The sequence below is a fragment of the Oncorhynchus gorbuscha genome, linkage group LG08 (assembly GCF_021184085.1).
Source record: "Oncorhynchus gorbuscha isolate QuinsamMale2020 ecotype Even-year linkage group LG08, OgorEven_v1.0, whole genome shotgun sequence".
In the NCBI taxonomy this organism is placed as follows: Eukaryota; Metazoa; Chordata; class Actinopteri; order Salmoniformes; family Salmonidae; genus Oncorhynchus; species Oncorhynchus gorbuscha.
Genome location: NC_060180.1, coordinates 51,136,195 through 51,158,197, shown reverse-complemented (window position 1 = coordinate 51,158,197; position 22,003 = coordinate 51,136,195). Strand labels below are relative to the sequence as shown.

The window sequence follows — 22,003 nt, the reverse complement described above, 5'->3', positions numbered from 1 at the left end:
AATGAGTCATTATTTATGATCCACCTTGATTTGTAGATCAGTAAATCGGCAGTGGCCTGCAGTCGTTCTGATGCTCTCGAACACGGCCAACTAAAGGGCTGAACGATAATGCCCTTGAAATGTAATATATCTTCATGATATATATATCAACATTATAAAAACATGTCAATGCATTGTTGTTTTGTGGGGTACAATTAAGACTTTTATAAAAAACCAATGTTTTCAACCCCTGTCGAAAGGTGGAATAATCCAAACTCAACCCAAAGGCCACAGGGGAATGGAAAATAGTATCCCCCGGAAAGGGTCCAAACAGTGCTGAAAACGTCTGTATTAAACTCTTATTATAGTCCCGGAACCACTTATGATAACAATGAAATGCTGTTGAGTTTATAAAGAGTCAAATAAAATGTTGCAGAGGCATCTGTGAATTTATGCTCAAAATTGAAAGAGTTCAAGCGCATGCGCCCTGTGATTACTCTCACTCAAAACTAGCTGGCAAACATTCGCTAGCGGAGTAGCTAGCTACAAGTTTTAAACATTTCAGTACATCTGTTTCGCGAAACACAATGGCAGCAAGATATGACAGGGCGATCACTGTGTTTTCTCCCGACGGTCACCTTTTTCAGGTGGAATATGCACAAGAGGCTGTGAAGAAAGGCTCCACTGCTGTAAGTTTATGAAGCTAAGCTAACGTAAGCTGTGTCATTTAGCTACTATGTAGCTATAAATGTATGAAAAGATAGCTAGCTAACGTAACATTGTGATGCTGTTTGAGAAAATTGCTAGCTAACTCAATTTAGCTAGCTATCATGTTCTGTTGTTGAACGCAATATTTACTTGAATTTCGGTGAAATTACTTAGCTAGTGTCGAACTACTAAACTGTTTCATTTCCCCATTCCTAATTTAGGTGGGCATCAGGGGCAAAGACATTGTTGTCCTTGGAGTTGAGAAGAAGTCTGTCGCCAAACTACAGGAGGAAAGAACAGTCCGCAAGATCTGCGCCCTAGACGAACATGTTTGCATGGCATTCGCAGGTATCTAACCAGCTAACTACATATTCATTAATTTGTATGTTATCTTGATCATCAGACGACATGCCAAAGTAAGTACCGTTGAAGTCGGAAGTTTAAATGTATTTGGCTAAGGTGTATGTAAACTCAGTTTTTCACAATTCCTGACATTTAATCCTTGTAAAAAAAAAACTGTTTTAGGTCAGTTAGGATCATCACTTTACTTTAAGAATGTAAAATGTCAGAATAATAGAGAATTATTTCAGCTTTTATTTATTTCGTCACATTCCTAGTGGGTAAGAAGTTTACATACACTCAATTAGTATTTACATTTAAGTCGTTTAGCAGACGCTCTTATCCAGAGCGACTTACAAATTGGTGCATTCACCTTATGACATCCAGTAGAACAGTCACTTTACAATAGTGCATCTAAATCTTAAAGGGGGGGGTGAGAAGGATTACTTATCCTATCCTAGGTATTCCTTAAAGAGGTGGGGTTTCAGGTGTCTCCGGAAGGTGGTGATTGACTCCGCTGTCCTGGCGTCGTGAGAAGGTGGTGATTGACTCCGCTGTCCTGGCGTCGTGAGGGAGTTTGTTCCACCATTGGGGGGCCAGAGCAGCGAACAGTTTTGACTGGGCTGAGCGGGAACTGTACTTCCTCAGTGGTAGGGAGGCGAGCAGGCCAGAGGTGGATGAACGCAGTGCCCTTGTTTGGGTGTAGGGCCTGATCAGAGCCTGGAGGTACTGAGGTGCCGTTCCCCTCACAGCTCCGTAGGCAAGCACCATGGTCTTGTAGCGGATGCGAGCTTCAACTGGAAGCCAGTGGAGAGAGCGGAGGAGCGGGGTGACGTGAGAGTACTTGGGAAGGTTGAACACCAGACGGGCTGCGGCGTTCTGGATGAGTTGTAGGGGTTTAATGGCACAGGCAGGGAGCCCAGCCAACAGCGAGTTGCAGTAATCCAGACGGGAGATGACAAGTGCCTGGATTAGGACCTGCGGCGCTTCCTGTGTGAGGCAGGGTCGTACTCTGCGGATGTTGTAGAGCATGAACCTACAGGAACGGGCCACCCCCTTGATGTTAGTTGAGAACGACAGGGTGTTGTCCAGGATCACGCCAAGGTTCTTAGCGCTCTGGGAGGAGGACACAATGGAGTTGTCAACCGTGATGGCGAGATCATGAAACGGGCAGTCCTTCCCCGGGAGGAAGAGCAGCTCCGTCTTGCCGAAGTTCAGCTTGAGGTGGTGATCCGTCATCCACACTGATATGTCTGCCAGACATGCAGAGATGCGATTCGCCACCTGGTCATCAGAAGGGGGAAAGGAGAAGATTAATTGTGTGTCGTCTGCATAGCAATGATGGGAGAGACCATGTGAGGTTATGACAGAGCCAAGTGACTTGGTGTATAGCGAGAATAGGAGAGGGCCTAGAACAGAGCCCTGGGGGACACCAGTGGTGAGAGCGCGTGGTGAGGAGACATTCTCGCCACGCCACCTGGTAGGAGCGACCTGTCAGGTAGGACGCAATCCAAGCGTGGGCCGCGCCGGAGATGCCCAACTCGGAGAGGGTGGAGAGGAGGATCTGATGGTTCACAGTATCGAAGGCAGCCGATAGGTCTAGAAGGATGAGAGCAGAGGAGAGAGAGTTAGCTTTAGCGGTGCGGAGCGCCTCCGTGATACAGAGAAGAGCAGTCTCAGTTGAATGACTAGTCTTGAAACCTGACTGATTTGGATCAAGAAGGTCATTCTGAGAGAGATAGCGGGAGAGCTGACGAAGGACGGCACGTTCAAGAGTTTTGGAGAGAAAAGAAAGAAGGGATACTGGTCTGTAGTTGTTAACATCGGAGGGATCGAGTGTAGGTTTTTTCAGAAGGGGTGCAACTCTCGCTCTCTTGAAGACGGAAGGGACGTAGCCAGCGGTCAGGGATAAGTTGATGAGCAAGGTGAGGTAAGGGAGAAGGTCTCCGGAAATGGTCTGGAGAAGAGAGGAGGGGATAGGGTCGAGCGGGCAGGTTGTTGGGCGGCCGGCCGTCACAAGACGCGAGATTTCATCTGGAGAGAGAGGGGAGAAAGAGGTCAGAGCACAGGGTAGGGCAGTGTGAGCAGAATCAGCGGTGTCGTTTGACTTAGCAAACGAGGATCGGATGTCGTCGACCTTCTTTTCAAAATGGTTGACGAAGTCATCTGCAGAGAGGGAGGAGGGGGGGGAGGAGGATTCAGGAGGGAGGAGAAGGTGGCAAAGAGCTTCCTAGGGTTAGAGGCAGATGCTTGGAATTTAGAGTGGTAGAAAGTGGCTTTAGCAGCAGAGACAGAGGAGGAAAATGTAGAGAGGAGGGAGCGAAAGGATGCCAGGTCCGCAGGGAGGCGAGTTTTCCTCCATTTCCGCTCGGCTGCCCGAAGCCCTGTTCTGTGAGCTCGCAATGAGTCGTCAAGCCACGGAGCGGGAGGGGAGGACCGAGCCGGCCTGGAAGATGGGGGACATAGAGAGTCAAAGGATGCAGAAAGGGAGGAGAGGAGGGTTAAGGAGGCAGAATCAGGAGATAGGTTGAAGGTTTGAGCAGAGGGAAGAGATGATAGGATGGAAGAGGAGAGAGTAGCGGGGGAGAGAGCGAAGGTTGGGACGGCGCGATACCATCCGAGTAGGGGCAGTGTGGGAAGTGTTGGATGAGAGCGAGAGGGAAAAGGATACAAGGTAGTGGTCGGAGACTTGGAGGGGAGTTGCAATGAGGTTAGTGGAAGAACAGCATCTAGTAAAGATGAGGTCGAGCGTATTGCCTGCCTTGTGAGTAGGGGGGGAAGGTGAGAGGGTGAGGTCAAAAGAGGAGAGGAGTGGAAAGAAGGAGGCAGAGAGGAATGAGTCAAAGGTAGACGTGGGGAGGTTAAAGTCGCCCAGAACTGTGAGAGGTGAGCCGTCCTCAGGAAAGGAGCTTATCAATGCATCAAGCTCATTGATGAACTCTCAGAGGGGACCTGGAGGGCGATAAATGATAAGGATGTTAAGCTTGAAAGGGCTGGTAACTGTGACAGCATGAAATTCAAAGGAGGCGATAGACAGATGGGTAAGGGGAGAAAGAGAGAATGACCACTTGGGAGAGATAAGGATCCCGATGCCACCACCCCGCTGACCAGAAGCTCTCGGGGTGTGCGAGGACACGTGGGCGGACGAAGAGAGAGCAGTAGGAGTAGCAGTGTTATCTGTGGTGATCCATGTTTCTGTCAGTGCCAAGAAGTCGAGGGACTGGAGGGAGGCATAGGCTGAGATGAACTCTGCCTTGTTGGCCGCAGATCGGCAGTTCCAGAAGCTACCGGAGACCTGGAACTCCACGTGGGTCGTGCGCGCTGGGACCACCAGATTAGGGTGGCAGCGGCCACACGGTGTGGAGCGTTTGTATGGTCTGTGCAGAGAGGAGAGAACAGGGATAGACAGACACATAGTTGACAGGCTACAGAAGAGGCTATGCTAATGCAAGGAGATTGGAATGACAAGTGGACTACACGTCTCGAATGTTCAGAAAGTTAAGCTTACGTAGCAAGAATCTTATTGACTAAAATGATTAAAATGATACAGTACTGCTGAAGTAGGCTAGCTGGCAGTGGCTGCGTTGTTGACTTTGTAGGCTAGCTGGCAGTGGCTGCGTTGTTGACACTACACTAATCAAGTCGTTCCTTTGAGTGTAATAGTTTCTACAGTGCTGCTATTCGGGGGCTAGCTGGCTAGCTAGCAGTGTTGATTACGTTACGTTGCGTTAAAAGAACGACAATAGCTGGCTAGCTAACCTAGAAAATCGCTCTAGACTACACAATTATCTTTGATACACAGACGGCTATGTAGCTAGCTATGTAGCTAACTACGATCAAACAAATCAAACCGTTGTGCTGTAAAGAAATGAAATGAAAAATGTGATACTACCTGTGGAGCGAAGCGGAATGCGACCGGGTTGTTGAGTGCGGAAGTTCTATTCAGTAGACGTTGGCTAGCTGTTGGCTAGCTAGCAGAGTCTCCTACGTTAAGGACGACAAATAGCTGGCTAGCTAACCTCGGTAAATTAAGATAATCACTCTAAGACTACACGCTCTAAACTACACAATTATCTTGGATACGAAGACAGCAAAGACAACTATGTAGCTAGCTAACACTACACTAATCAAGTCGTTCAGTTGAGTGTAATAGTTTCTACAGTGCTGCTATTCGGTAGACGGTATTTGGTAGCATTGCCTTCGGGTAACCTTCCAACGGCTTCCCACAAGAAATTGGGTGAATTTTGTCCCATTCCTCCTGACAGAGCTGGTGTAACTGAGTCAGGTTTGTAGGCCTCCTTGCTCGCACATGCTTTTTCAGTTCTGCCCACATATTTTCTATAGGATTGAGGTCAGGGCTTTGTGATGGCCACTCCAATAACTTGACTTTGTTGTCCTTAAGCCAGTTTACCACAACTTTGGAAGTATGCTTGGTGTCATTGTCCATTTGGAAGACAAATTTGCGATGACAAAGCTTCCTGACTGATGTTGAGATGTCTTGAGATGTTGCTTCAATATATCCACAATTTTCCTACCTCATGATGCCATCTATTTTGTGAAGTGCACCAGTCCCTCCTGAAGCAAAGCATCCCCACAACATGATGCTACCACCCCCGTGCTTCAAGGTTGGGATGGTGTTCTTCGGCTTACAAGCCTTCCCCTTTTTCCTCCAAACATAACGATGGTCATTATGGCCAGTTTTATTTTTGTTTCATCAGACCAGAGGACATTTTTCCAAAAAGTACAATCATTGTCCCCATGTGCAGTTGCAAACCATAGTCTTGCTTTTTTAATGGCACTTTTGGAGCAGTGTCTTCTTCCTTGCTGAGCAGCCTTTCAGGTTATGTCGATATAGGACTCTTTACTGTGGATAGATACTTTTGTATCTGTTTCCTGAAGCATCTTCACAAGGTCCTTTGCTTTTGTTCTGGGATTGATTTGCACTTTTGCACAAAAGTATGTTCATCTCTAGGAGACAGAATGCACCACCTTCCTGAGCGGTATGATGGCTGCGTGGTCCCATGGTGTTTATTCTTGCATACTATCGTTTGTACAGATGAACGTGCTACCGTCAGGCATTTGGACATTTCTCCCAAGGATGAACCAGACTTGTGGATGTCTACAATTTGCTTTCTGAGGTTTTGGCTAATTTCTTTTGATTTTTCTCATGATGTCAAGCAACGAGGCACTGAGTTTGAAGGTAGGTCTTGCAATACATCCACAGGTACACCTCCAATTGACTCAAATTGTCAATTAGCCTATCAGAAGCTTCGAAAGCCATGACATAATTTTCTGGAATTTTCCAAGCTGTTTAATGGCAGTCAACTTAGTGTATGTAAACCTCTGACCCACTGGAATTGTGACACAATTAATTATAAGTGAAGTAATCTGTAAACAATTGTTGAAAATAGTACTTGTCAGGCACAAATTAGATGTCCTAACCAACTTGCCCAAACTACAGTTTGTTAACAAGATATTTGTGGAGTGGTTGAAAAACGAGTTATGACTCCAACCTAAGTGTATGTAAACTTCTGACTTCAACTGCAGCTAACATTGCCTAGCAAGAACAATTCGTGTAATGGCTGTTTCCAGAGGTAAAACTTTGTCTAGGGAGTTTTTTTCCGTCTGGTTTCAATATTGTTTGGTTTGCTGTGGCTCATAACCAAACCAGCTGAACGTTTCGCTCTTATTGTCTCTTATTTAACCAGTTGTCTGCCTCTGTCAGGTCTGACAGCAGATGCCCGCATTGTGATCAACAGAGCTCGGGTGGAGTGCCAGAGTCACAGGCTCACAGTGGAGGACCCAGTTACCGTTGAGTACATCACACGGCACATCGCCACCCTGAAACAGGTACAATACACACCACCTCCAACTAACAGCCCCTAACGACTTGCTATTGCCATCCGTGACAGACACCACTCAGCAATTAGATTTCACTAAAACAGGAAGTCACAGCTCTCCAATAGTCTCTCTCAAGAGATTGCTTGTGTAAAAGACTTTTATTTTAATGTGAGGGGAAGCAATTTGTCAGGAACCTGTAGCAGACCCACGTTTAAAAAGTATGTTTAATAAGACTTCCCTGTGTTTATTTTGTCAACATCATAAAGACCAACCACCTGGGCAACTGTCAGTGGAAGTTCAAGTTTATTCAACATTAGTGACACAGAGGGGACTTTGTGTTGGGTCAACATGGTGATGTTGTCCAAGAGTGACAGCATCGGCGCATGCTACCAGGTTTGGGTAGGTTACATTCAGAATGTAATCCTTTACAGTTACTATTGTTAGGTTCTAAAAAACTCTAAGGACACTATGAAAGCTGAACCAAGTTTAATTCTTCCCAGAGGATCAATACAGCTGCATTGGACAAAACATGTTTCCACCACCACAAGTATATATATTCCAATTTAGATGCACTCCTTCTCTCCAACCCTTACATCTTTTATGGTTCTACAGGAAGACTAACTGATGGTATAATAAACCGTTCCTTCTCCCTTAAGGTGACCTGACGTTAACCCCCTTGATTCCCAATCCAAAGCTCTCCACCCTTATCACCTATAGCAATCATGTGACTGCCTCCCCTCTACCCAGCACATTCCAAGGCCATCTGGCTCCTACAGATAACCATTAACTTCTGATGTAAAAACCAGTCTCTATCACTCCTCCGATACTATACTATTACTTCTGATGTGTCTTGTCTCTAGTATAATAATGTTCCAACTATAACCCAGAATCTAACAGTCCCCTGTTTTGAACATTTAACTTCATACTGTTCAACATTACATACACTTGGAAATTACTTTAATGGACAAACAATCATTAGTAAAAAAATAAACATAATTAACATTCACAGTGAGGGTTACAAACTCGGAGACTTATGGCCTCTGTTCTATGATCACACCATACAATCTTATTTCCATTCCTCATAGAACACTGATTATAACGTGTCCCCTGGGTCTGTTGACTTCTCCCAGTTCAACGTTCTCCTTCTGGTTCCCAAGAGTGATAGCGCAAAACTTGCAAAGCAACGAGAAACACTAAACATAACAGTATTAATGTGGTAAGCTATGCAAAATTATATATGCATGAAAACCAAAGTCTGAGACCATGACACTTCCACTCTCTTCGCCTGACTCTATGCCTCCAGGATACTTTTCTGCTGGATTCCACATAAATGAAAGCCCTAAAAGCCTCTTAATGCTTTCGCCCAGTCTTCCCCTTTCCGGCCCCAGGTTCTGAGAGGTGTTCCCAAGCCATGTCATTTTCACTTTGTTCCCAATTCTCCTCCATTGCCACCTGATGGGCACCTCACCTGATAGGCAAGTGCGTATCCCTAATCAACGCTACATCTTCTTGAGGTAACTCAGCAATGTATAGACTTTCATATCAATGCCTCCAAAATGTTGTTTAGAGTACAATTATCCCACATCTATCCTTTTATATGATGCATTAACCTGCCTGGAACACTGGGTTTACTGTCCCTCTCTCTTTCCCCCTCCCTCCTTCCACCCCTATGGGAAATTCTACCCACTGCCCTCTCCCATGCAGTCACTTCAACACAGATGGACACACTGGAAACATGACAACAAATAGGATTTGCTAGCGTCCCACCTCAACAACAGCCAGTGAAATTGCATGGGGTCAAATTCAAAACAGAAATCCCATAATTAAAATTCCTCAAACATACAAGTATTATCCACCATTTTAAAGATAAACTTCTTGTAAATCCAGCCACAGTGGCAGATTTCAAATAGGCCTTACGGCGAAAGCACACCAAACAATTGTTTGGTTTTCTGTGACTAGGTGCTGACCTTACAGCCATTTTCCAGCCACAGAGAGGACTCACAAAAGTCAGAAATAGCGATTAAATGAATCACTAACCTTTGATCTTCATCAGATGGCACTCACAGGACTTCATGTTACACAATGTGTGTTTTGTTCGATAAAGTTCATCTTTATGTCCAAAAACCTGATTTGAAATTGGTGTGTTATGTTCAGAAATGCATTGTCTCAAACAAACATCCTGTGAAAGTGCAGACACATCAAATAACAGTAATACTCATCATAAACATTGATAAAAGATACATGCGAATACAGATAAAGTTCTCCTTAATGCAACCGCTGTGTCAGATTTCAAAAAGGCTTTATGGTGAAAGCCCACTTTGCGATTATGTTAGGTCAGCGCCTATACACAGAAACCCATACAGCCATTTTCCAACCAAGGAGAGTGTCACAAAAGTCAGAAATAGCATTCAAATTAATCACTTACCTTTGCTCTTCATCTCGTGGCACTCCCAGGTCTCCATGTTAGACAACAAATGTTTGTTTTGTTCGATAGTTAATCTTTGTCCAAATACCTACATTTTTTGTTGGTGAGTTTAATTCAGAAATCCAAAGGCACCATGCGCGCTCAACACGAAGACGAAAAGTTTTTTAAGTAAAAATAATGATAGTAGAAACATGTCAAACGATGTTTAAAATCAATCCTCAAGTTGTTTTTGTCTTAAATAATCAATATTATGTGAGCGTACCAAGTAATTAGGCGTCACTCTAAAGCGGGAAGGTGGAATAAACAAGTCAGGAGTAGGTTTTTCTGATTGAACACTTCTCTATTGAGGGTATTTTGTCAACAAAAACATTCTAACATAATCAATGAAAAATCTTCCAAGGAAAAACACACATCTTCTTCTCCAGATGAAACAAGAACACAATAGGATAATCTTTAAACTACAACAAACATAAATCACGGGTTTGTCACAGTCTTAGTGGTTCTTTCAGCACAGCTTCTCTCTCTCGGTGGCCATCTTCCAGAGCTAGTTTCCCCCCTCTCTGCTGGTTCCATTCTCTCTTTTATAGGGGAAGGAGAGTCTCATTAGTACCGTCAGCTGTGCTTAATTGACTCTGGTTACCTTGTCTCCCATGCTTTGTTGGGCTACTATCCATGAGCCCAGCCTGCCCTCTAGTGGTCCTTCCACATACCTTCCCCCTCAGGACCGAACCAGAGGGTCGGGCGCCAGACTCACCGTCTTGGTCGCGTCGGGACAGCGCGTCTGCATTCCCGTTCCTCGATCCGGCCCTGTGGATGACATGGAAAGAGAACGGTTGTAAAGACAAAAACCATCTGGCTATTCTGTTGTTATTGTTTCTCTTACCAGCCATCCACGTGAGGGTCGCATGGTCAGTAACTAATGCAAACCTCCGACCCAGTAGGTAGTACCAGAGATAATCGAGGGCCCACTTGATGGCTAAGGCCTCTTTCTCTACGGTCGCATACCTCTGTTCCCGATCGCTGAGTTTCCTACTAATGAAGAGAATCGGCTTCTCTGCTTCACCTTTACCCTGAGCTAGTACGGCCCCGAGCCCTGTATCAGAGGCGTCGACCTGCACAATGAACTCTTGTGAGAAGTCCGGAGCCTGTAGAACTGGATCAGAACACAGGCCATCTTTTAACAATTGAAAGGCCTCTTCCGTCTCGTCTTTCCACTCTACCTGGTTTGGCAGGTTTTTCCTGATGAGGTTTGTGAGGGGGTTGGCAATGGTTGCATATCCCGGGATAAAACGGCGATAATATCCTGTTATCCCTAAGAAGGCCCGACCGTCTCGCTTGGTCCGGGGTCGAGGCCAGTCACGAATTGCCCTGGTCTTCTCTGCCTGCGGGCGTATTTTCCCATTCCCCACGGTATACCCCAGGTACTCCGCTTCGGACAGGCCCAGGCAGCATTTATTTGGATTGGCTGTCAACCCTGTGGCTTCCAAACTCACGAGCACCGCCCGTAATCACAGGAGGTGATTATCCCAGTCCTCGCTGTGGATGACCACATCGTCTATGTACGCCGCTGCATACTCTTGATGGGGCCGTAGAATGGCATCCATGAGGCGTTGGAAGGTTGCAGCGGCTCCGTGCAGTCCGAAGGGCATCCTCACATACTAGAAAAGCCCCTCTGGGGTGGCGAAGGCAGTCTTTGGGCGATCCTCCGGAGCCACCGGCACTTGCCAATATCCCTTCGTCAAATCCAGGGTAGTGATTAACTTGGCCTTTCCTAAGCGCTCCAAGAGTTCATCCACGCGGGGCATTGGGTACGCATCGAATGTAGAGATGGCATTCACGCCCCTAAAGTCGTTGCAGAGTCTCATACTACCATCGGCTTTGGGGACCAGGACTATGGGACTGGACCACTCGCTCGTCGAGGGCTCGATCACGCCCATCCTCAACATCTCACTCACCTCTTTCTTAGCGATGACTCGGCGAGCCTCAGGAATCCTGTAAGGGCGGGTATGCACTTTCTTGCCGGGTTCAGTGTGGATATGGTGGAACAGGACATCTGTTTGTCCTGGGAATGGAGAGATTATTCGACCAAAGATCATAATCAGCTTGTCTAGCTGTCTTGACTGCTCCGGTAGGAGAGTTTGGCCACGGCGCACCTGTGGTAGAGCCTCTTTTTTTTTTTTCTTTGCCCTCCAGGGCCATCAAAGCCACCACCTCCTCTCGTCCATGGTACGTCTTCAGCAGGTTTATGTGATAGTTGGACCTTCTTCCTCCTGTCAGGTTGCTTGATGAGGTAATTGACCGGTGAGACCCTTTTCATTACCTCGTAGGGCCCCCTCCACTGCGCCAGCAAGCGATGTTCGGCCGTGGGCACAAGCACCATCACTTTCTCTCCCACGGTGAACTCACGGGGGGGTCGCAGATTTATCATAGGCCCGGCCTTGGGTCCTTTGGGCCTTCTCCATATGCTCCTTGACTATGGGCCACACTGCTGACAGGCGGTCTCTCATCGGGGTAACGTGTTCTATTGTGAATCGAAAGGGGCATGGTTGGGTCTCCCAGGTCTCCTTGGCTAAGTCGAGGATTCCTCGACAGGGTCTGCCATAGAGCAATTCAAACCGAGAGAATCCAGTGGATGCCTGGGGTACTTCTCGCAGGGCAAACATTTAGTGTGGGAGAAGCATGTCCCAGTTTTTCCCGTCTCGGGACACCACTCTTCTCAACGTGCTTTTAATTATTTTGTTCAAGCGTTCACACAACCCATCTGTTTGAGGGTGGAATATGCTTGTACGTATCTGTTGAACCTGATATAACCGATACAAGTCCTTCATCAACCGGGACATGAACGGGATCGGTTAAGATAGTCTTGGGAAGGCCCACACGAGAGAACATCAGGAATAACTCCTTGACAATTCCCTTTGACGACATGTTACGCAGGGGTATGGCCTCCGGGAACTTGGTAGCGTAATCTATAACCACTAGGATGTACTCGTGTCCTCTGGCGGATTTTGGGAGGGGTCCTACGAGGTCCATAGCTATGCGTTCAAAGGGAGTCTCTATGACGGGGAGAGGAATCAAAGGGTTGCGTAGGTGTGGCCGTGTGGCTGTACGTTGACATTGATCACACGTCTTACAATACCTGGCCACATCTCGGGTGACACGGGGCCAATAGAATCTCTGCATGATTCTGTCAATAGTCTTGTCTCGTGCCAGGTGTCCTCCTAGGACGTGGGAATGGGCTAACTGTAGAACTGTATCCCTGTATGGTCTAGGCACCAATAGTAATTCCTGGTTTTCCCCCCTTCGTCATACGACCCAGTATAAGAGACCCTGCCTGATTGCATAGTAAGGAAGAGGGGGCTCACCTGATCCGTTGACGTTCCTCCCGTCGATCACCTTCACCTTCCTCATGGCCTCCCTTAGGTCTGGGTCTCTATGCTGCGAGGTGCCGAACTGTCCCTTTAATTCCTGGGGCAGGTCGACCTCGGTAGAGGGATGTGGAGGTTGTTCCACATCCCCATCAGGGGTGACTGAGGAGAATCCCTTCCAGGTTCCCTCCTCGGATGGAGCTTCAAATATATCCCTTAGTGCCTGGTTGCTCCTTCCTTCCTGTGTTGTGTATAACCCTTCACAGGTGTCTTCATCGTGGTTTCCTGGAATATCTGTCGTAAACGTTGGGTCGCTATTTCTTCCTCTGCTGTAGAGGACGACGACGCGGCTACGTCTCCTTGTAGTACTACTACCTCGGGCTTGGAGTTTCTCTTCTTTCCTGTCCCCCTTCTTCCCGTGCATAACGTCATCTGCTGAAGCTCCTTATATAGGGGACAGTCTCTCCCGATCAATAATGGCACCTTCAGCTGGGGCACTTTCCCTGCCCTGACTGTACACCTTCCTTTTGGAGTGAGAATAGGCAGATTTACAGTGGGGTAATAGAGGGTGTCTCCATGGATACAGGATACGGCTACTTTGTCTGGTAGCAGTGTTGCGGAGGTCACCATCCGCTCCTCTACTAACGTAACCATACTTCCCGAGTCGAATAGCTACCACATCTTGTCCTTCAACTCGCACCGGAATCTCTGAGGCTGGGGCTATCTCTGCTAACCAACAGTGTTGATCCTGCCCCCTCAAAACGGGATGTGTGGGGGTAGGCAGTGACGACTCCGTGACCATGGGTTCATCCTTGCTAGGACATTGTGGGGCATAATGGTTGGGAGACTGACACTTATAACACCGACCCGGCTGTGTGGTGGCTGACTTCTCCCACCTCCGGGGGGGCTTGGACGTTTCGGTGGCGGGCGCGCCGGGGTGAGTCGTGGTACGGGATTGGAAGACTCCTTCCGTTCCTCCTTGTCACTTTTTAACAACTCCCCTGTAGACCGATATGTTTCCACCGCCTGGGCTATGTCGTCGGCTGACAACGGGTTGGCTTGCCCCACAACCCTTTTTAAGTCACTGGGTAATTCTCTCAATATCTTGTCCACTACGAGAGTCTCTATCACATGTCCTACTCCCTTTCCAGGTTCTAGCCACTGTTTCGTCAGTCGTATTAAGGCGAAGATCTGGGCACGGACGGGTTGATCAGCTGTATAGGTCCATTGATGGAACTTTACAGCCCTATCTCTGGCAGTCAGCTGGTACCGGGACAGGATCTCGGTTTTTAGTCGCCCATCGTCCGCAGCTTCGCGGGAATCCAGGTCAAAATAGGCTTCCTGAGCCACCCCGGTCAAAAGAGGAGCTAATGCGCTAGCCCATTCTGTCCTTTCGAAGGTCATGAGGAAGGCCTCAATATCATCCTCCTTGGAGAGACGAGGTAAGATGGCGTGAGCAGCCGCTCTTGGCCTAACTCTAGTTTCTTCTCGTCGACTCAGCTGTTGTTGCAGGAGTTCTATGGTTGTCTGCTGTGCCGTGATCAATTGTTGTAGTAGGGCGTTATCCATCGTTCTTGAATGGTTCCTCCGGGTCTACTGGAAGAATATTGATTTACTCACTTATCCTTGTCACTCGTCCACCTAATGCCCGCATCCTCCACCAATGTGAGCGTACCAAGTAATTAGACGTCACTCTAAAGCGGGAAGGTGGAATAAACAAGTCAGGAGTAGGTTTTTCTGATTGAACACGGTTCTCTATTGAGGGTATTTTGTCAACAAAAACATTCTAACATAATCGATGAGAAATCTTCCAAGGAAAAACACACATCTTCTTCTCCAGATGAAACAAGAACACAATAGGATAATCTTTAAACTACAACAAACATAAATCACGGGTTTGTCACCGTCTTAGTGGTTCTTTCAGCACAGCTTCTCTCTCTCGGTGGCCATCTTCCAGAGCTAGTTTCCCCCCTCTCTGCTGGTTCCATTCTCTCTTTTATAGGGGAATGAGAGTATCTCATTAGTACCGTCAGCTGTGCTTAATTGACTCTGGTTACCTTGTCTCCCATGCTTTGTTGGGCTACTATCCATGAGCCCAGCCTGCCCTCTAGTGGTCCTTCCACAATTATTTCAACCGGACAAAAGCTTCGTCAATGGAAAAGGTAAACAAGAAATGCGCTCTCCCTATCACGTGCTTGTTTCATGTCTGGAAATTTCCACTGTCCTCTCATTGAAAGCGGTGTATCTCCCTCATTTGTCAGAGTAAAAGCCTGAAACAATGCCTAAAGACTGATCACATGTTGAGGAAGCCATAGAGATCGTGAACTGGGTCCTAAGTCTTTGTATGGTGGATAGGCTTTCAATGGAAAAACTGCCTTTCAAAATAATAGTACTTCCTGGTTTGGATTTTTCTCGGGTTTTCGCCTGCCATATCAGTTCTGTTATACTCAGACATTATTTTAACAGTTTTGGAAACTTTTGAGTGTTTTCTATCCAAATCTACTAATTATATGCATATACTAGCTTATGGGCCTGAGTAGCAGGCAGTTTAATTTGGGCACGCTTTTCAACCAAAATGACGAATGCTGCCCCCTACCCTAGTGAAGTTAACCAATAAAGCAGCTAACCCAACTATGTTTAAAGTAGCTCCCAGACCCAACCAATTTGCATGTCTAAAGTAACCCCTGCTTCTCCTAACATGGTCCACGACTATAGCCTCCTTCAATTACTGTCCCTACAAATCAAATCAGACTTTATTTGTGACATGCGCTGAATTCAACAAGTGTAGGCTTTACTGTGAAATGCTTACTTACAAGCCCTTAACCAACAGTGTTTAAGTTTAAGAAGAAGAAAGTATTTACCAAGTAGGCTATAATAAAAAGTAACACAATAAGAAAAGCAATAACAAGGCTATATACAGGGGGCACTGGTGCCGAGTCAGTGTACAGGCGACTGCTGTGAGAATAACTACTCCATGTAATCTGTCAAGTGTTTTCCGGCGGTTAGAAATTGGGAACGAGATTAATGAGTTGGAAGAATATCCAACCTAACTCCATGATCTGGGTTTGTGTAATGTTCAATTTAACTTCATAATAGTCCCTATATTGTGCACAGTTAGCGGTCCTCCCTCTCCTACGAGCTATCTCCTGTAACAATATACATAGTCTCTGGGAATGATACCCCTCTATCACCATAACCTTAATTTATGAGCCCCCACAGATCTCCCCCGCAATCACATTCCATCCCACTTAACAGCCCTATATAAACATTCTGTCTCAAACACAGGCCTCGTGTACTTCACCTCCTGCTGCAGATACATTTGCAAATATCATTCCATCTAACCCATAAAACACTAGTCACTACTCCTAATGCACTTCTACAGTTATAAACATACTAAAACATTCTCAAATCAATTAGTCAATATACATCAGCCCCTCTGGAACAAGGATCACTCTTATGTTCCACGAAACCTAAAAACATATTGACTAGGAAAGGGAAGAAAAGTACATGTTTAGTAACTTCACACCACCCTTGATGCGACTAAAACTGTGGAAAGAACCGTCCATCCGTAACGTTCTATACCCATATGATGCTGGTCTCCATGCCCTTTCCTTTCATCCTTGGGTGTTATTGCAAAACAGACTATGAGCCTTTTATGCAATTAATTGTGCCGTATCTTCCAGCCATCTATATGTATTGAGATTTAACATAAAATTCTGATGACCTGGTAAAACCAAAAAAAGCCTTCATGGTTGGCCCAAGCTATCATCCAGTGAGTTCTCTAACAACCTCCCTGTCGGAGGATACTTAGAGAAGGTTTCTAGAGCCTCCCTAGGCCTAATACATTTTTGCAGTGCCCTCACTGTTTTAGAGCCCCCCTCTCTCTGAATCATAACTAAAACATTTTTTAAATTATCCAACTCAAATTCAGAATGAGTCCTTAGTGTTTACTTTGAGTCTACGACTCAAATTCAAGTCTCTCAACCTAGCACACATAATCCCTGTTAGAATGTATGTTTGTTAACTGAACCTTTTTATTGCCGGTAAAAGCTCTTCTCATTACAGCCCCCATTTGTGCCTGTTTTCCTGTCGCCTGGTAATGAAAGAACGATATCTCAATGCATACTTAGTCGAAATTGTTCACAGTGTAGACACCAACCCCCTCTCCCGGCACTTATCATTCAAGCGTGTCTTCTTCAGATAGCGTTACAGTTAATCTTCCCAACGGCACATGTAACTCGTGCCTGTCACATTTGATGGCCCTTGATCATGTCCCGATTTTCAATATCCAAATGGGATACATCCGTTTCTCCCACGAACACGAGTCTCTCACCTGAGCAGTTATCTCTCTCCACAGCACTCCTGCCGCTGGTACCCAGGTTTGGCTCGGACTCAGAAGTGTTAAAAGTCACTGTCGCATTGAACGCCTTTGTCGCTCTTTCTTCAGCCGGTTAGGGAGCGTTTTGTGGTTCACACACACTGTTTGGTCAAATTATTCCTACCATGTCTTAGGACACGATCCGATTTCACGTTCCATGGTAACCTCAAGAGAGGAAAGAGCATAATAACATACTGTTACTGACGAAACCATTTTCAAAATGAGTTCAGACTCCTGTATTTTCCCTTCGAACACATGATTCACATTGTAATTCAAAAACATGTTAAATCAAAAATGCAAATAACCAATCAACTTAGAATTACAACTCTTGATAACTCCGTAAAAGTAATAGTATCTCATTAACCAATGGTAAAATAGAAAAGACACTTTCTCTTTCATTTTATAGTTTAATCTGACTCCTACAGATAACAATTAACTTATGGTGTAAAAATCAGTCTCTCGCTCCTCAGATACTATATTATTACTTCTAATGTGTCATGTCTCTAGTATAATACTGTTCTGATTTTAACCCAGTATCTAACCACTATACTGAACAAAAATGTAAATGCAACAATTTAAAATATTTCACTGAGTCACAGTTAATGTAAGGAAATCAGTCAATTGAAATAAATTCATTAGGCCCTAATCTATGGATATCACATGACTGGGAATACAGAACCATCTGTTGGTCACAGATACCTTTTAAAAAAATGTTGTGGCATGGATCAGTCTCTGGTGTGACCATCATTTGCCTCATGCATAGTGACAATGTCTTTCGCATAGAGTTGATCAGGCTGATTGTGGCCTGTAGAATGTTGTCCCACTCCTCTTCAATGGCTGTGCGAAGTTGCTTGATATTGGAGGGATCTGGAACACGCTGTCGTACACATCGTTCCAGAGCATCCCAAACATGCTTAATGGGTGACATGTCTGGTTAGCATGGAGGCCATGGAAGAACTGGGACATTTTCAGCATTCAGGAATTGTATACAGATCTTTGCAACATGGGGCTGTGCATTTCCATGCTGAAACGTGAGGTGATGGTAGCGGATTCATGACATGACAATGGGCCTCAGGATCTCGTCATGGTATCTCTGTGCATTCAAATTGCCACCGATAAAATGTGTTCGTTGTCCGTAGCTAATGCCTGACAGAACCATAACCCCACTGCTACCATGGGGCACTCTGTTTAGAAAGTTGCACACCACTCGTCCACAATTTGCACACCGATCGTCCACACGACACCATACTCGTGGTTTGCGGTTGTGAGGCCGGTTGGATGTACTGCCAAATTCTCTAAAACGACGTTGGAGGTGGGTTATGGTAGTGAAATTATCATTAAATTCCATAGCAACAACTCTGGTGCACATCCCTACAGTCAGCATGCTAATTGCCCCCTCCCTCAACTTGAGACATCTGTGGTGTTGTGACAAAACTGCACATTTTAGTGGCTTTTTGTCCCCAGCATGAGTTGCACCTGTATAAAGATCATGCTGTTTCATCAGCTTCTTGATATGCCACACCTGTCAGGTGGATGGATTATCTTGGCAAAGGAGAAATACTCACTAACAGGGATGTAAACAAATTTGTGCACAAAATTTAAGGGGAGCTTTTTGTGCGTGTGTAAAATGTGTGGGATATTTAATTTCAGCTCATGAAACATGGCTTATTATATTTCTCTTCAGGGTTGTTACCTGTCCAATTGTAATCACAAATGTAACTTTTGGATTACCCAAACGAAATAACGTAATCTGATTACATTCCATTTTTTTGTTATTTAACTAGGCTAGTCAGTTAAGAACAAATTCTTCTTTACAATGACAGTCTACCCTGGCCAAACCCGGACAATGCTGGCCCAATTGTGCTCCGCCCTATGGGACTCCCAATCACAGCCGGTTGTGATACAGCCTGGAATTTAACCAGGGTCTGTTGTGATGCCTCTAGCACTGAGATGCATTGCCTTAGACCGCTGCGCCACTCTATCCATCAGACACATTTGGTGTGTCATCATATTAGTCTCTGATTTGTGGTCTTTCAGACATGACAAGCTTAAACTTGTGGCTTTTTTCAATGCTGATTTTGAATGTCATTAGGAAAATAAATGTACCCCCCCCCAAACATTTTTTAAAAAGTAACCCTAGAAGTAATCACCCAGTTTTTCAAAAGTATATCTAATCTGATTACAACATTTTTGCTGGTCATGGACTACAGTTAGTTGTTTTGTAATCCGTTACTCCCCAAGCCTGCATGAAAGGCTACCTTGTACCCAGTTTGGTAGAGTAAACTAGAGTCCATATGATACTTGACTGTTTGTTTATTTTCATATGAAGCCAGCTTTTTATCTTTTTCTATAGCGTTACACTCAGAGTAATGGACGAAGACCGTTTGGCATCTCGGCGTTGATCGTGGGTTTTGACTACGATGGGACCCCCAGGCTTTATCAGACTGACCCCTCAGGAACATACCATGCATGGAAGGTCAGCCATGTTTTTCATAGCCATAATGATTATCTGAAGTGTATCATTGCAAAAGTTTGATTTTCTTGTCTTAATTGTGCGGTCTGTTTTTGAAAATAAACATTAGGTATTGAGCTGGATTTAAACCACATTATTGGTATTTTAATGTTTTAAAAATACTCAGTTACTGATTTGTTACCCATCTCTTTATTCAGGCAAATGCAATTGGCCGCAGTGCTAAGACAGTGAGGGAATTCCTGGAGAAGAACTACACAGATGAAGCCATCGCCACTGACAACGAGGCGATTAAGCTGGCAATTAAAGCCTTGCTTGAGGTGAGGTCAACCACTGTCATTTTTATGCTAAACTACAAACCAACGCCTACTTCCTACTCCCCTAGGCACTTCTGTAGGTCTGAGACAGTTATATTTGGGTATTCAATATGGCCAAAAATTTGGCTGTTAGCATATTAAATCCATTGTGTACATTTGACCTTTTGAACTATATTTACAGGTGGTTCAGTCTGGTGGGAAGAACATTGATCTCGCCGTGATCAGAAGAAACCAGCCACTGAAGGTACCCTCAGCAAAGAGTTTGGTGGTCTGATCCCAGTATTTGCTGCTTTACACATGTCCTTGTCTGAGTTAATTGCTTATTTCTTTTGTTGTTGCTCCATGTAGTTATTGGAGTCCAAAGAAATTGAGACCCTGGTGGCTGAGATCGAGAAAGAGAAAGAAGATGAGGCAGAGAAGAAAAAACAGAAGAAATCTACTTGAAGTCGTTACTCAACCACTGGCTTTCATTTAGCCCTTGGGTAAAGGCAGTGTATTTGGTCGGTAAATATAGAAAAGTTTTAAGGTTTATAGGCCCAAATATAGCTTTCATGTCATACACTAAGGTTCCTATGTTGAATTTTCACAAATATCCCACTGGCATTGCCATCAATGCATGGTTTATGTGGAAGTTGAGCTGTGTGGATCTGAAGTTAGGATTCAGAACTTGGAGATCTCACCTCTGCCCTCTTTTAAGAACAGTATGATATTTTTATTTGAAGTGAATGTTAATAGACCGACATACTTAATAAAGTCAACTTGTTTATGTACCTTAGTTTTTATTCATTCATCTGGTTATATGTTTATTTTCGTTCATGTTATCTTTGTGTGTTGGTGCTGAAATATGTCTGTAGTGAAGTCGAGCACCCAATCCCAGCTAATAATTTAAAAAAATACTGTAGTAAAATGGAATCAGAACAGCATTATACGAACTATGTCAAGAATCAACAACGAAACAGTAAATATCAGTCGGTTAGGACATCTACTTTGTGCATGACGCAAGTAATTTTTTCTAAAAATTATTTCACTTATAATTCATTGTATCACAATTCCAGTGGGTCAGAAGTTTACATACACTAAGTTGACTGCCATTAAACAGCTTGGAAAATTCCAGAAAATTATGTCATGGCTTTAGAAGCTTCTGATAGGCTAATTGACATCATTTGAGTCAATTGGTGGTGTACCTATGAATGTATTTCAAGGCCTACCTTCAAACTCAGTGCTTCTTTGCTTGACATGGGAAAATCCAAAGAAATTAACCAAGATCTCAAAAATTGTAGACCTCCACAAGTCTGGTTCATACAACCACGTTCATCTGTACAAACAATAGTACGTACAGTGCCTTGCGAAAGTATTCGGCCCCCTTGAACTTTGCGACCTTTTGCCACATTTCAGGCTTCAAACAAAGATATAAAACTATTTTTTTGTGAAGAATCAACAAGTGGGACACAATCATGAAGTGGAATGACATTTATTGGATATTTCAAACTTTTTTAACAAATCAAAAACGTAAAAATTGGGCGTGCAAAATTATTCAGCCCCCTTTAGTTAATACTTTGTAGCGCCACCTTTTGCTGCGATTACAGCTGTAAGTCGCTTGGGGTATGTCTCTATCAGTTTTGCACATCGAGAGACTGAAATGTTTTCCCATTCCTCCTTGCAAAACAGCTCGAGCTCAGTGAGGTTGGGTGGAGAGCATTTGTGAACAGCAGTTTTCAGTTCTTTCCACAGATTCTCAATTGGATTCAGGTCTGGACTTTGACTTGGCCATTCTAACACCTGGATATGTTTATTTTTGAACCATTCCATTGTAGATTTTGCTTTATGTTTTGGATCATTGTCTTGTTGGAAGACAAATCTCCGTCCCAGTCTCAGGTCTTTTGCAGACTCCATCATGTTTTCTTCCAGAATGGTCCTGTATTTGGCTCCATCCATCTTCCCATCAATTTTAACCATCTTCCCTGTCCCTGCTGAAGAAAAGCAGGCCCAAACCATGTTGCTGCCACCACCATGTTTGACAGTGGGGATGGTGTATTCAGGGTGATGATCTGTGTTGCTTTTACGCCAAAAATAACGTTTTGCATTGTTGCCAAAAAGTTCAATTTTGGTTTCATCTGACCAGAGCACCTTCTTCCACATGTTTGTGTCTCCCAGGTGGCTTGTGGCAAACTTTAAACGACA

The 22,003-nt window shown here is 44.8% G+C and overlaps 1 protein-coding gene across 1 annotated transcript; it reads left to right on the top strand.

The window, feature by feature from the left end:
• Positions 1-354: 354 nt before the first annotated feature.
• On the top strand, positions 355-20,592 carry LOC124041784 (proteasome subunit alpha type-7). Its single transcript, XM_046359801.1, has 7 exons — positions 355-668; positions 909-1,035; positions 6,752-6,876; positions 19,389-19,511; positions 19,706-19,825; positions 20,004-20,066; positions 20,171-20,592. Exons 1-7 carry the CDS (start codon positions 567-569, stop codon positions 20,264-20,266), a joined length of 756 nt encoding a protein of 251 aa, XP_046215757.1. The 5' UTR covers positions 355-566; the 3' UTR covers positions 20,267-20,592.
• Positions 20,593-22,003: the final 1,411 nt, after the last annotated feature.